Source organism: Lygodium microphyllum, chromosome 10 (assembly GCF_053477565.2).
Source record: "Lygodium microphyllum isolate KBCC chromosome 10, Lygodium_microphyllum_v1.1.10, whole genome shotgun sequence".
In the NCBI taxonomy this organism is placed as follows: domain Eukaryota; kingdom Viridiplantae; phylum Streptophyta; class Polypodiopsida; order Schizaeales; family Lygodiaceae; genus Lygodium; species Lygodium microphyllum.
In genome coordinates, this window is record NC_141144.1 from 80,375,006 (window position 1) to 80,388,171 (window position 13,166).

Sequence of the window (13,166 nt, forward strand, 5' to 3'; positions counted from 1 at the left end):
ACCACATGCAAAAGATGAATGAATTCTTTGGTCTAAAGCAACTTGGAATGACACTAGAAGCCTATTACTCAAAGTTTGTAACACTTCTCAAGTATACACTGTTTATGGATATTGCGCAACAAGTATCCAAATTTTGCCACGTATTGGATGATCCCCTAGACACAAGCTTGAATGTGTCCATCTGACCTCCAAGACGCATTGATAAGTTCAAGACCGATTGTACAAGGACTCTAGTACAAACTAAGAAACAATAAGCCTTGGAATAATAAGTTCCAAAATAGAAATATAACTAGGGGCTATGCAAAAAGAGCCCAAGGTCAATTCCAATTTGCCAATAGCAAGAAGGCTAAGACGTCAGCGGTGGAGAACTTTACTTGTGATAATAAGGATACTTTCAGGTGCTATTATTGTAACGAACCTAGCCACATCCAAAGGCGATGCCCAAAACTCAAACAAAACGAACGCCAAAGTAAGTTCCATAATGACCAAAGTCGGGGAGCCACAACTAGAGAAAGAGTTGCCGACATAACCCTCAAGAAAGTAGAAGATAATGAAGGTCTCACCTTGGAAACCGACATGAAGAGAACGAGAATTCACACCTCTCTCAACAAGAAGGGACCAAATCGACAGCTCTCAGTTATTCAAACACCATCAACCTACAATGGTAAACCCTTTAAAATTTTGATTGATTGTGGAAGCATACATTCATTCATATCACCAAGGTGTGCTAGAAAACTAGGCATAGACACAATACATCCACTTGGGCTGATAGCTAAGTTAGCTAATGGAAAAGAAGTTTCCTCAACACAACAGACAAGTAAGATGGAATTTAATTTAGGTGGAAATCAAACCAACTTGCAATTCAGAGTGATGAACTTGGGAACCTATGAGTGCATGTTAGGAATGGACTGGTTAATTCTCAATGATGCTCATATTCATTGTGAAAAGGGCCAAGTCACATTCTTGAATCTTGTAGGACAATAAGTGACCACACAGGGAGAAGCAAGGAAACCAAAGATTCAATTAGTGAAAGCTTCTCGAAGGAATATGCTAATGTATTTACTTAAGAATTAACTAAACTTCCACCATAGAGAGAAGTCGACTACAAAATCAAGCTAGTACCAGGAGTTGCACCAATTGCAAAGCGACCATATCGAATGTCCATTTTGGAAGCCATAGAACTAAAGGAACAACTCAAGCAGCTCTTAGATTAGGGATATATTAGACCCAATAACTCACCCTGGGGAGCTCTGATGTTATTTTAGAAAAAGAATGATGGGACTCTCTATCTCTGCATTAATTATTGAGGGCTAAATCAGGTAATGATGAATAATAAGTATCCAATTCCAAGGATCAACCAACTACTTGATCGACTACAAGGAGCGAAGATTTTCTCAAAGATTGATCTCAAATCAGGGTATTACCAGATCAAAATCAAGCAAGAAGATATCCCAAAAGCTACTTTTAACACAAGGTACGGTCATTACGAGTTTATTGAAATGTCATTTGGATTAACAAACTCCCCTGCTACCTTCAATAGATTAATGCAAGATATATTCAGACCTTATCTTGATAATTTTGTCCTTGTATTCTTTGATGACATATTAACATATTCCAAGGATGAAGGAAGTTACGAGTCACAACTGGAAATAATTCTTGAGACAATGCGGACTCACAAGCTATATACTAAGAAGAAGTGTGCATTCTTCAAGAAGCAAATCGAGTATTTAGGATTTATAGTTTCAGCAGAGGGAATTTCAGTAGATCCGGGCCAAGTTCAACCACCATAAGTGAAGTTCGTATCTTTTTGGGTTTAACAGGATGGTATCAGATCTTTATTAAGAATTATGCTTTGATTGCTACACCCCTCACCAACCTACTCAAGAAGCAAGTTGCCATTAAATGGACCCAAGTTGAACAGTCTAGCTTTGACATGCTCAAGCTAAGCTTAGTTACAGCCTTGATCCTTAAACTACCTGATCTTAGCAAAGAATTCGAAGTGGTGACCGATGCGAGCTCTCTTGCTTTGGGATGTATACTCATGAAGGAAGGACATCCAATAGCATATTCCTCTAGAAAATTGAAGACTCACAAGAGAAATTATGCTACTCATGACCTGGAATTACTTGCAATCCACGCTCTTAAGTTATTTATCTGACTGGCTAAGTACTATAGTTCCATATTCCAGCGAGATTGAATAAGGATTTAACAGTTATCTTTTTGTAAAACTATTGTCCTTAATTCTGTCGCTTTCCAGTGCTTTTGCTTCCTATAAGATCTACGAGCTTAAATCATGTTACAGGTCATAAAGAAATCATGACAATAAGAATTTGAAAATCATGATGAAAAATTTATTGACTTTATTAATACATTCTATTCAAACATTTTCAAGAAATGAGGGTTATATCAACCAAATTTATGATATTGTTTATGGAGACATTATCTACTTGGAAAGAAATTCTCATTAGTAACCGACCATAAAAGTCTTAAATGGATCTTCACTCAACCAGATCTAAATATGAGGCAACATCGGTGGATCGAATTCTTGCAAGAATATGATTTTGAGATCAAATATAGACCAAGAAAAGAGAATGTAGTTGCAGATGCTTTAAGCCGCAAATCATTTCTCAATACACTTATCTTAGAAGAACCTCCTAGAGATCAAACACTAACTACAATGATATCAATGCCTAGCAATCCCATCATCGAGCTAGCCAAGGAGAAGGTGAATAATGATCCCAAATATCAGCAAATGTTGAATGAAATTCAAAATAAAGAACAAATTTCTAAGCTCAAGACAAAGTTTTTTAACTTCTGTGTTGACGAAGGACTTGTCTACATCCGGACAAGATTATGTATTCTTTCAAGTCAAGAACTTAAGAAGAATATACTATGGGAAGCTCATCATTCTCCACTTTCAGGACATCCTAGCTATGCCAAAACTCTCAATGTAGTTAGAAAAAGCTATCATTGGGAGAAGCTCAAAAGTGATGTACTTAAATATGTAACCGAATAAGAATGCCTAACTCCACTAAACTTCTGCGACCCTACCTTGAAGGTTGAAGCTTCTAAAAAGATGCTTGAAGAGATGGATAAACAAGTCAAAAACCATCAAGCAATATATACAAGCTACCAAGGATCGACAGAAAGCCTATGCTGACCTAGGGGGAAAAGAGCAAATCTTCCAAGAAGGGGACAAGGTTTTTATCCGTATACACCTAAAAATGAGTTCTTTATCCTTGGGAAAATTCAAGAAGCTAAGCCCAAGATACTATGGACCTTACAAAGTTATAAAGGCTCTTGGACCTAATGCTTATAAGCTATAACTTCCTGAAATCCTAAAAGTTCAGGATGTATTCCATGTAAGTCTCTTGATGATGCCAGGAGGCATATTTCACGGTGGATTCCGTGTCACGGTGGATTCCGTGAGGTTTTATCGGGGGTATGATGCCAGGAGGCATATTTCACGGTGGATTCCGTGCCACGGTGGATTCCGTGAGGTTTTACGGTGGATTCCGTAAACTTTGATGACCGGGGCTCATACACAAAGTGGATTCTTTGTGCGAGAAGTTGATGGGGACGCCTGTCCTTTTCAGGCGTTTCATTAATTTAGTGTGTACATGGGTGATTCCATAGCGGGTGATTCCGCAAAATGCATATTAAATTAATAAACGTTTATGAGTTTAGAGTGCGCACTCATAATAAACTAAGGTTAGGATTTATTTCTAACCAGTTGATTTATTTATGTAGCTGAAGACTGCTAGGTATTCACTTTTGTCAGTTTAATTGTATTATTTTACTAACGATTGTGAATGCTTCAGTTGATGTGTAGAGATAGCAGCAGTGGCGGAGGAAAGCATTGGAGGATAGCGAGTATTCGATCTATGGATTATATTTTGATAGGCGCCACGCCTATATTTTGTCATGTCTATTGAGGCATTGATTATTTATTATTATTTTGTATGCGCCCTTGCGCACGGTTATGTTATTTCTATTTGGACATTGTATTGGGCGTGCCAGACTCTTTGGGCACCGTCCATTAACTTTATTCCTATTTTTGTAAAAGCAAACTCAAAAGCTAAAAGCTTGATATATTTTTGTAAATTGGGCTATTATTGAGCATGAAGAAGAAATATACATAAAATACATGCTTTGTGAAGCGCTCACATAAGGCATGGGGGGAGATTGTACCCAATTGGTCTCTTGTTCTTGTCGTTTATGCTTTTTACATTGTAATTTGTGCAAAAAGATAGTGTTCATTGTTCTTGGGGACCTTCCAGGATTCACTACGTGAGCATATAGCGACCGATCTGTGCACCACTTAAAGCCCTGCTCATCCATATATTTGTAAATTTTTATTTTCACGCTACAAAAATGGAGCTCCCTCTCTGACATAATCAATGATGTCATCAAAATCGCTAAAAGAAAGAGTTTTTTCTTTGTCATCGAAAAATGCTAAATAGCAAACGTCCTCTCTTTTACCCCATCCCATTGCAAAACTATAAATTGAGGGCTTAGGGATGACCAAGAAGAGAGGGTCAAGAGCAATCTTGATGAGTACGAGACGTTAATCAAGAAAGAGAAGACTCTATTCCGCGAGACGAAGAGACATCATTCCATTCAACCCAAGAAAGGGGATACACTGAAGGTCTCTCATCCTCTTCTACTCTAATTCGAGAAGAAAAGACATGAATAACTTTATCATATTCTATCAATCCGGTTAGAAGTCATATCTCTACTCTCATTCCTATTCCGTCTACTAGAGAAAGAGAAGTATTGCACTCCACGAGGCAAGAAGAACTATCTATGAGGCTTACATCATTGAATCCCGCAATATCCATCATTATTATCAAGAGTCTTACACCCTTGCTAATCGGTATTACTGTCGTGTTCTTCTTCTTTTACGAATCATATTTCTGTCATGGCTCCGAAGAAAAAGAATTCAAAAGTGAAAATCGAAAATGGCCCTACTAACGTGGAAGCAACAGTTGAAGTTGCGAGCACAGGAGGCACTAACGGAGTCATGGCCACGGATAACAATCCTTTATCAATTGCGATACCACATGCTTTTCTAAAAATTTCTATCCGAATTTAATAGAAATAAGATAAGTCTCTTGAGAAATGCTACGATCTTAGAGTATTCACTTGATAAATAATTAGAATATCTTATAGGTTAGAAACTATTAGAGAAACTATGAAAACCTAGAACTCAAGAGAAATCATGAGGAATTTTAATGTTAACCCCATAGAAAACAAGACTAGAGAATTCAATACGAATTTATTAAGAAGAAAATCCTGAAGAAAATAGTCAAGGATATAGTTTTAATCTAGAAGCTTTGATAGAATATTTTAAAAATAATCGAAAAGAACTCTGTTAAATAAATTGCCTTAAGGCCAAGAAACTTGGTTACAAGAATAAACCTTAAACTGGGAAGTTAGAGACTCCAAAATCTAGATGCCCTTATTTCAATTCCAAGGGGAAGAGTTCATTATATCAAATTCAAGTATCGATTGCTACTAGATTAATCATCACTTGAAAGTCGCATGATTAATTGAAGTCATAATTGCTTGAAGATATCAATATTGTTTTGTGATTTTCTAGATTAGATCCTAATTGAATTAAGTACTGGAATAAATAAAAATTGAGGATCCCTATACCTCTCCTAAGGATAGGTGTTGAATCCTCATACCAAGATGGGATGTTTTTACCGTCGCGGAAGAATGGACTGGCTTCGATGGTGAGAGGTCTCCTAATAGGGATTGTATTAAGTAGGAGGTGGATAGGGTGCCAGGGGGGCTCTAGCTAGTAAATCATTTATGCACCTAAGAACTACTTGATCCCTTGTATGGTCTGAGTTTTACTTGGGACACCTAAAAACACTAGTTATAGGTGGATTTGATCTTACTTACGTGCAGATGCGTCGAATGAGGCAACACATGAAATTATAATTTTTTTCTTGTATGGGCGGGAGAACACACATTATGGAACATAATCAATGAATTTTTTTTATTTTGATTGTATATTTGTTAGTAAATTACGCAAACGAACAACTATGCATATAAGGATTCTTTTTAATTAATGAAGCTATTTTTATATGTTTCACGTAATGTGGTAGGTAATTAGATAACTAAGAAAGGAAAGCGGGTGGATGGATTCCCGACAAATCTAGTGTTATGGTAGGGTAGTCTCGGTTAGTCCAGAGGTTTTCCAAAAAACAAACACTAGGAAGAAAGTCTAAGTAGGGCCGATTCGCTGACTTACCTAGGGTTTGGTCTCAGAACCCGAATTATAAATTATCTTAGGGAAAAGGTACAACGGCTGTGCCAGAGCACCGCGAGGGATTTCATAAATTGTTAGTCCTAGGGTTTGGTCTCAGAACCCGAACTATAAATTATCTTAAGGAAAAGGTATAACGGCTGTGCCAGAGCATCGCGAGGAATTTCATAAATTGTTAGTCTGCTTCTGGAAAAAAACGTCGTACTCCATGAACCAAAGGTATGGCAATCGCTCCTTCCGGAGAAGAAACCTCTCGAGAGACACCTCCGAATGTGAGGTAGTTGTTGATAGGTGATTGTTAGGTCAATTAGGAACCTTCAAGTCGGTCTTCTATGGGTAACAACGGGACACTTCCCTGCGGGGTAAACTTAAGTCTAACTAGCGGAACAAAATCCGATCATTCTTCTATGGGTAACAACGGGACACTTCCCTGCGGGGTAAACTTAAGTCTAACTAGCGGGACAAAATCCGATCATTCTGATTAGAGTAGACTTGACTGACAGTGAAAGAAAGAAAGAAAGCCAGAAGAAGAAGAAGAAGAAGAAGAAGAAGAAGAAAGGATAGCTGAAAAAACAGAGCATAGAAGAACAGGGATCGATTGTCTTCTTGAAGAGACAGGCACAGACCTCGTAGCATCGACGGCATTCAAGGGCTCTGCATCAGAAGAAGAGAGAACGCAAGCATCTGCAGGCAACGGAGACCAGGGAGCATACACAAGGGGAGAGATAGAGAGAGAGAGGATGCCTCCTACCATAGCTATGGATGACAGCGGCTTTTGCCCTCAGAGCCTCACCTTCCACAGCAAACGCAAGCAGGTGCTCCTCCCCTCTGACCCTTCCCTTACCCTCCCTGCCTTCGTCCTCTCCTTCTCCCCCCAACCCCCTCCCCACTGGCCCGCCTTTGTCGACTCCGCCTCCGGCTTCACCCTCTCCCATGGCGCCTTCCGCTCCCGCATACGGTCAGCCGCCGCCGGCCTAGCCTCCTTCGGCCTCCGCCCCCGCAACGTCGCCCTCCTCCTCGCCCCCAACTCCATCCACTCCCCTGTCCTCATCATCGCCACCATGCTCGCCGGCGGCGTCATCACGCTCGCGAACCCCGTCAGCTCGCCACTTGAGATCGCCAAGCAGGTCACCGATGCCTGCCCTGCCTTCGTCTACACCACCCCTTCCCTCCTCCCCAAGCTCAAGGGCTGCCCCCCCATGGCTGTCGTACTTCTGCCAGAGCCAGGTTCTGACACACTCATGGGCGACATCCAGAACCTCGCCTCTCGGCTCCAAAGTATGTCATCAGACCCTGCATCGGTACAATCAGAGCTGAAATTATTCTTATCGCATGTCCAAACACAGGATTCGCATCCTCCAATGCCGGCATGGCCATGTCGGACCATCACTCTAGCCAAGCTTCTCTCTGCAGATCCCAGCCTGCTACCAGCAATCCCCGCCCGGCAAGATGACACAGCAGCACTGATGTACTCGTCAGGAACCACCGGCACCAGTAAAGGGGTGATTATCACCCACAAGAACTTGATCGCTTTGGTATCCATTCTTTTTGGCCTAGAGGGTGGCATTCTCAAGCCTGAATCAGTGTACCTCTGTATGATTCCAATCTTTCATGTATATGGACTGGTGCTGTTTTCTTGTGCACTACCAGTTATGGGATGCAGCGTTGTCATGGCACCGAAGTTCGATTTCATGGACATGTTAAAATTCATACAGCACTACAAAGTAACAATCCTACCTGCTGTGCCTCCAATCCTATTGGCTCTCACAAAGATGGACTTGGTGGGTAAATTTGATCTATCCTCCTTAAAAACAGCCATGTGTGGTGCAGCTCCTCTCAGTAAAGAGTTAGTCACAGCATTCAAAGCACGGTTTCCAAAGGTTTACATCAAACAGGTAAGCCTCCAAGGTCTTTTGTATCTGACTCGCATGTAAACACTTCTAACTTTGAATAAATGACGGTGATCTAAGCAATTCATGTAGCCAAATTCACAATTCTGTTTGCTAGAATCAAGCGCCAATGCAAAACATCGGAAAGAAACAGTGGCCTGTTTGCTGTCCAGGGGTACGGTCTGACAGAATCTACAGCCATGGGAACAATGGCTGCTACTGAAGAGGAAATGGAACATTATGATTCGGTCGGTTTGCTTGTGCCAAATACAGAAGCAAAAATCTTTGATATAAGCTCTGGAAGGTTTCTGAAACCAAATGAGAAAGGGGAATTATGGCTGAGAGGGCCAAGCATTATGCAAGGTAAAGATCAGTTCAAAGTGTTTTATAAGCGTTTAGCTCATGGCAGTGCATGCATTATACGTGTCTGTGTCTGATCATAGCCTAAAGCGGGGTTGTGGGTTGTTGAAAGGCCCTGAGTCAGTTGAATCACCTAACATAGTGCCATCTGAGTTATCATACCATTGACACCTCCTTACATTGATATCCTCCACTTTATTGTCCATTCTTTCTCTGAGCAGCAAACAAGATGAGCATTGACTGGGTTATGAATCTGCATTTTCTGTGTGACCACCTTTGGTCTAGTATGTGGACTAAACACTCAAGGGATGCATTCTCATGGTCCACTGAAGTAATAGTACCGAGCTTCACCTGAATGGTTCTCATGGTCCTAAGTTCATTCTTTATGTAGGCTACCATAACAACCCTGCTGCCACAGCTGAGACGGTTGATGCCGAGGGCTGGCTACATACTGGAGACCTGTGTTACTTTGATGAGCATGGATATCTCTATGTGGTAGACAGAATAAAGGAGCTAATAAAATACAAGGGCTTGCAGGTAAGTAAGTCTGTTTGTTCTGAGGAGAGCATATCAGGTTTTCACCTTGATGGATATGTGTTCATGTAACTTAATCTGGGTTATCATGAAGCATTCTCAACAACTTAATAGTGCATTGACCCCTGAGGCCTTTAGAGCTTCACCTTGCCAGCTTGAGAAGCTGATTTGTTATACATGTGTGTTAAGATACCAATGCTGATTATGATGGATCATTGTTCTATATGAGCTAGAGACTGGTGGAAAATTGCAGGTGGCACCAGCAGAGCTGGAAGCAGTGCTTTTGTCCCACCCAGAAATCGTCGATGCAGCTGTGATACCGTAAGTTCAATTCGAAAGGCGTTGTGCAGACCTTTGTTAGTTTAGTGTAACTGACAACTGGGTCTGTTTGTGCAGGCTTCCTGATGAGGAAGCTGGTGAGATCCCAATGGCATTTGTTGTCAGAAGGACAGGAAGCAGCCTCACAGAGGCAGCTGTGATGGCTTTTGTATCCCAACAGGTGATTATTCTGTTTTCTTGCATGATTTCAAAGCGATGTCGCTGTTGATGTATCCACATCGATGATTCTCCATGTGGTTGTATGCATACATCATGGTAGCATCGGTTATTGAACCCACTGAGGAATAGGTGGTGAAAGGGAGCAATTTTACTTAGGCTACTTATCCTGAGAGCATTATTATGGCCTTAAACAATCGTGTAATTAACCACACTCTCCAATCTATCACAAGGAAACAGACCCATAAACTGCTAGTGGCCATGCAACATAAACATGTGGAAGAGACTTAGCGGCATGGCATAAGGGCAAATACTAGATTATAACAAGGACAATGATAGAAACTTGTCACATGAAAGGGGAGTATTACCCTTATCTTTACTATTAGTTAAGGGGAGGTTGGGGGCGGGTGCCACATGGCAGCCCCCAACCTCCCCACAAAGAAACGCGGGGGCGGGTGCCACGCGTCCAGCACCCGCCCTTGTCGCGAAAATCGCGCCCGCCAGGGCGAGTCTAGGTGCGGAGCGCCTAGTTTTCTTTATGAAAGTGCATTTATGGTTTTTATTTTTGCTTGCTTTCTTCTATTTTTTGGGGTGTGGGGGTGTTCTGTGTTGGTGGAGAAGGGTAAAGGGGCAAATTTAGTGACATGCAAAGAGCTCCTTAATATCTTTTTCCTGAGAGCTAAATTAGACATTTTTGCAAATATTCCTTTTCAATTATTGCATCAGGTCAATGCTACCATAAGAGCTTTAGGGTATTGGTTTTTGCATTAAGTAGACATGGTTAAAAACACAAGAGTAGGATCAATTTAGCAATACTAGATGGTTAATAATTTGGGATCTTTATATGCTATTTGACAAGAAAGTGATAATAATATATCCTATCTACAATACACAATTTCATATCGAGTTGAATATCAACTCCCAAGCTTTACATTTCAGTTTATTTCTTCAAACTTGCAATTGCTCAACTTGTAAGGGGTTACTCAAAACCATGTAGCTTTGCAATTACAACTCTGTGTTTTGCTCAATTAAGGGCCAAAAGATCACATGCAATAGTGTGAGAAATAGTTGGAGGATATTGGAATTTAAAAGATTGTGATATTATGTGGTCTTATGTTTGCTCACACAAGGTTAATGCAAGTTACATTAACTGACCATGTCTACCTACTATTTATTTGCCCAAGTGAAGCCCTAATGAAATATTCAATAAAGTAGGATAACGTTAAGGGTGGTACAATGAAGTATGATGGTAGCATGGATAGAATATCAATGTGTTACAAGTTGGTGATAGGTGATGTTGCTTTACATTCATTGAAAATAGGGCCACATTTCACATTATTGAAAGATGCTCCATTATCATTTTCAATGATTAGTTGTAAGTATGGTGGAAAAGTTCTGAGAAATGGAGTGAAGTAGAGGGTCAATAAATATGATGTGCAAATGGAGTGAAGAAGAGAGTTGATAAATATGGCATGCAAATGGACTACATTTGTTTTGACAAATGTTATGTGTTTGCTTGAACTCCTTGCTAAAAATCATGTTATAATTTTGGTTATGGTGTACTTGAAGAATCAAGGGTACATTCATGCTACACCTTGTTTAAATCAGGAATTGTCTTTTTCTTCAAATTAAAAACCAATATCAAATTAAGGCATGTAAGGTTTACATTTTGTTTAAAATTCCTTCATATGAAGAGTTAACATGCCATTGTTGAATTTTCAGGTGGCATCTTATAAAAAGATTCGACATGTCACTTTTGTTAATGAAATCCCTAAATCTCCAGCTGGGAAAATTTTACGGCGAGAACTAAAGAATAGAATGCCATCCAAGTTGTGATGTGCGAGAATTAAAAACTAGAATACCATCCAAGTTATGACCCCCACATAAATCCATTTATCTTATGAAGTGACAATTGGTTGTGCTAATATATGCTTCCATTCAAATTGCTAAGTTGAATGCGTGAGCCCAAGGTAGCTTACCAATGGAGTTTGAGATGATTACAAATTTTCCATTTTTTATGTAAGACACAATTTTGACAATTAAGGCAGTTTCCACTATATATGTCCAAATATTAAGGCCATTTAGTAGCATAAATTAAATCGATACTAGGAACTATTGTGTGGAGCATATTGTGATTGTGTGGTCTACTCTCTCATGCTAGGTTGGTGTAGTACGATTCTATGTAAAAGAGTAATATCCATTGTTAGCCAATGAAAGTAGTGTTCTTCAAGGTTTGAGGTGTCAAATACATGAAGTCTCTTTGTCTTTGCATATTAAGTCATGTTGTCTTGATGGCATTGGAATGTACCGTTGATCATTGATATAACTCTAATTAGTTTGTATTTGGAGTATTTTGATGATGACATTATTTAACTTTTCATGTCTATTGTTGATTATGAATATATTTTAATATTTTCTTATTAACAATTCCTTCTATTTGCACTCGATGACTATGACTAATTGGAAGTTTGGAGATTAAGTCAAGTGCTCTACTATTGCAATGGATTTAGATGCTAATGTGTAGCACCATCTACATGTAAGTGGCTTGAAGATGAGGTCATAATGTCCACCATTCATGAAGTCCTTAAAAAATTTGGTTGTTATTTTGGATTTTGAAAAACTACATTGACATATTATGAAAGTATTGAAAAGAAAAAAGAAGGTTGGCAAGCTTAAGAATGGGCACAACTCAAAGTGGAAGCCTTTTTCATATGAGGAAAGCTCAAGGACATTAGAACTAGACAAAGACGACACTAGTGAGGAGTTGCAAGTTAATGAAGGGTAGAAACTTAGTTGGAAGAGTTTGTACTTAATTTTATTCAATTACCTAAATGGTGTTTATGCATTCATGGGGGGTGTGAAACTAATTGCATATTCTTAGATATTTGTCAAAATTAATATGATCTTTTACATTTTGTACATGGATTAACAAATGTAGACTTATTGACTATCTCTAAGGATATGCTAAGGGAGTTGGTCTAATGAATAGTGAATAAAGTTAAGGAGCTCAATGATAAATTGGCCATTAAGTATGACAATAGTAGTGATAAGGAGATGCCATGGACATGGCAAATTTACTTCATGTAGCATGCCTAAAAATTGATCCTAATGCTTGTGTCAAAGAGATGTCGAGTAACAAGTTTCTAGATGATGCTAGTAGGAGGGAGAGGACTTAAGCCTAACATATATAACTAAGAAAATAGATAGATTTAGTGACTTATCTATGACTTTGTGGATTGGTTTGAGCAAATGTATGATGCTAGCAGGCTATTGTTTACCCACCATATGGCCAAGGCCGCGAATGGCAATGACTTGGTTCAGCACACTAGAACTAGTAATTGTTCTAACTTTAATGATATATTGGCTTTTTATCAAGAAGTTTTCACCCTTGGTTATAGGAATAGGTTGGTTGTTGAACTAATGAGCATTGAGTAGAGGAGTGGTGAGTTGAATAGAAACCATATCATCAGGTTTCATAGTATTAGGAAAAGGATCTTCAAGGATGAGCCACTCATTTTTTATGCCATATCCAAATACTTCATTCAAGGAATCCATGATGAAAAGATATCCTTGCTTTTAGCTAGAGAACCTCATCATAGACTATAGGATAT

The 13,166-nt window shown here is 39.4% G+C and overlaps 1 protein-coding gene across 1 annotated transcript; it reads left to right on the forward strand.

Annotated features, from left to right (window-relative positions):
* Positions 1-6,768: 6,768 nt before the first annotated feature.
* LOC148030210 (beta-phenylalanine coenzyme A ligase-like) lies at positions 6,769-11,612 on the forward strand. The gene is made up of 6 exons (XM_087686477.1): positions 6,769-8,172; positions 8,340-8,529; positions 8,918-9,063; positions 9,314-9,381; positions 9,457-9,559; positions 11,278-11,612. The coding sequence occupies exons 1-6, from the start codon at positions 7,018-7,020 to the stop codon at positions 11,389-11,391; spliced, it is 1,776 nt and encodes a 591-aa protein (XP_087542603.1). The 5' UTR covers positions 6,769-7,017; the 3' UTR covers positions 11,392-11,612.
* Positions 11,613-13,166: the final 1,554 nt, after the last annotated feature.

Coding starts and splice junctions, on each gene's coding strand:
- LOC148030210 (XM_087686477.1), top strand. CDS start 7,018: ATGCCTCCTACCATAGCTATGGATGACAGCGGCTTTTGCCCTCAGAGC. Junction 9,382..9,456: donor GTCGATGCAGCTGTGATACC/GTAAGTTCAATT, acceptor CTGTTTGTGCAG/GCTTCCTGATGAGGAAGCTG. Junction 9,560..11,277: donor TGGCTTTTGTATCCCAACAG/GTGATTATTCTG, acceptor TTGAATTTTCAG/GTGGCATCTTATAAAAAGAT.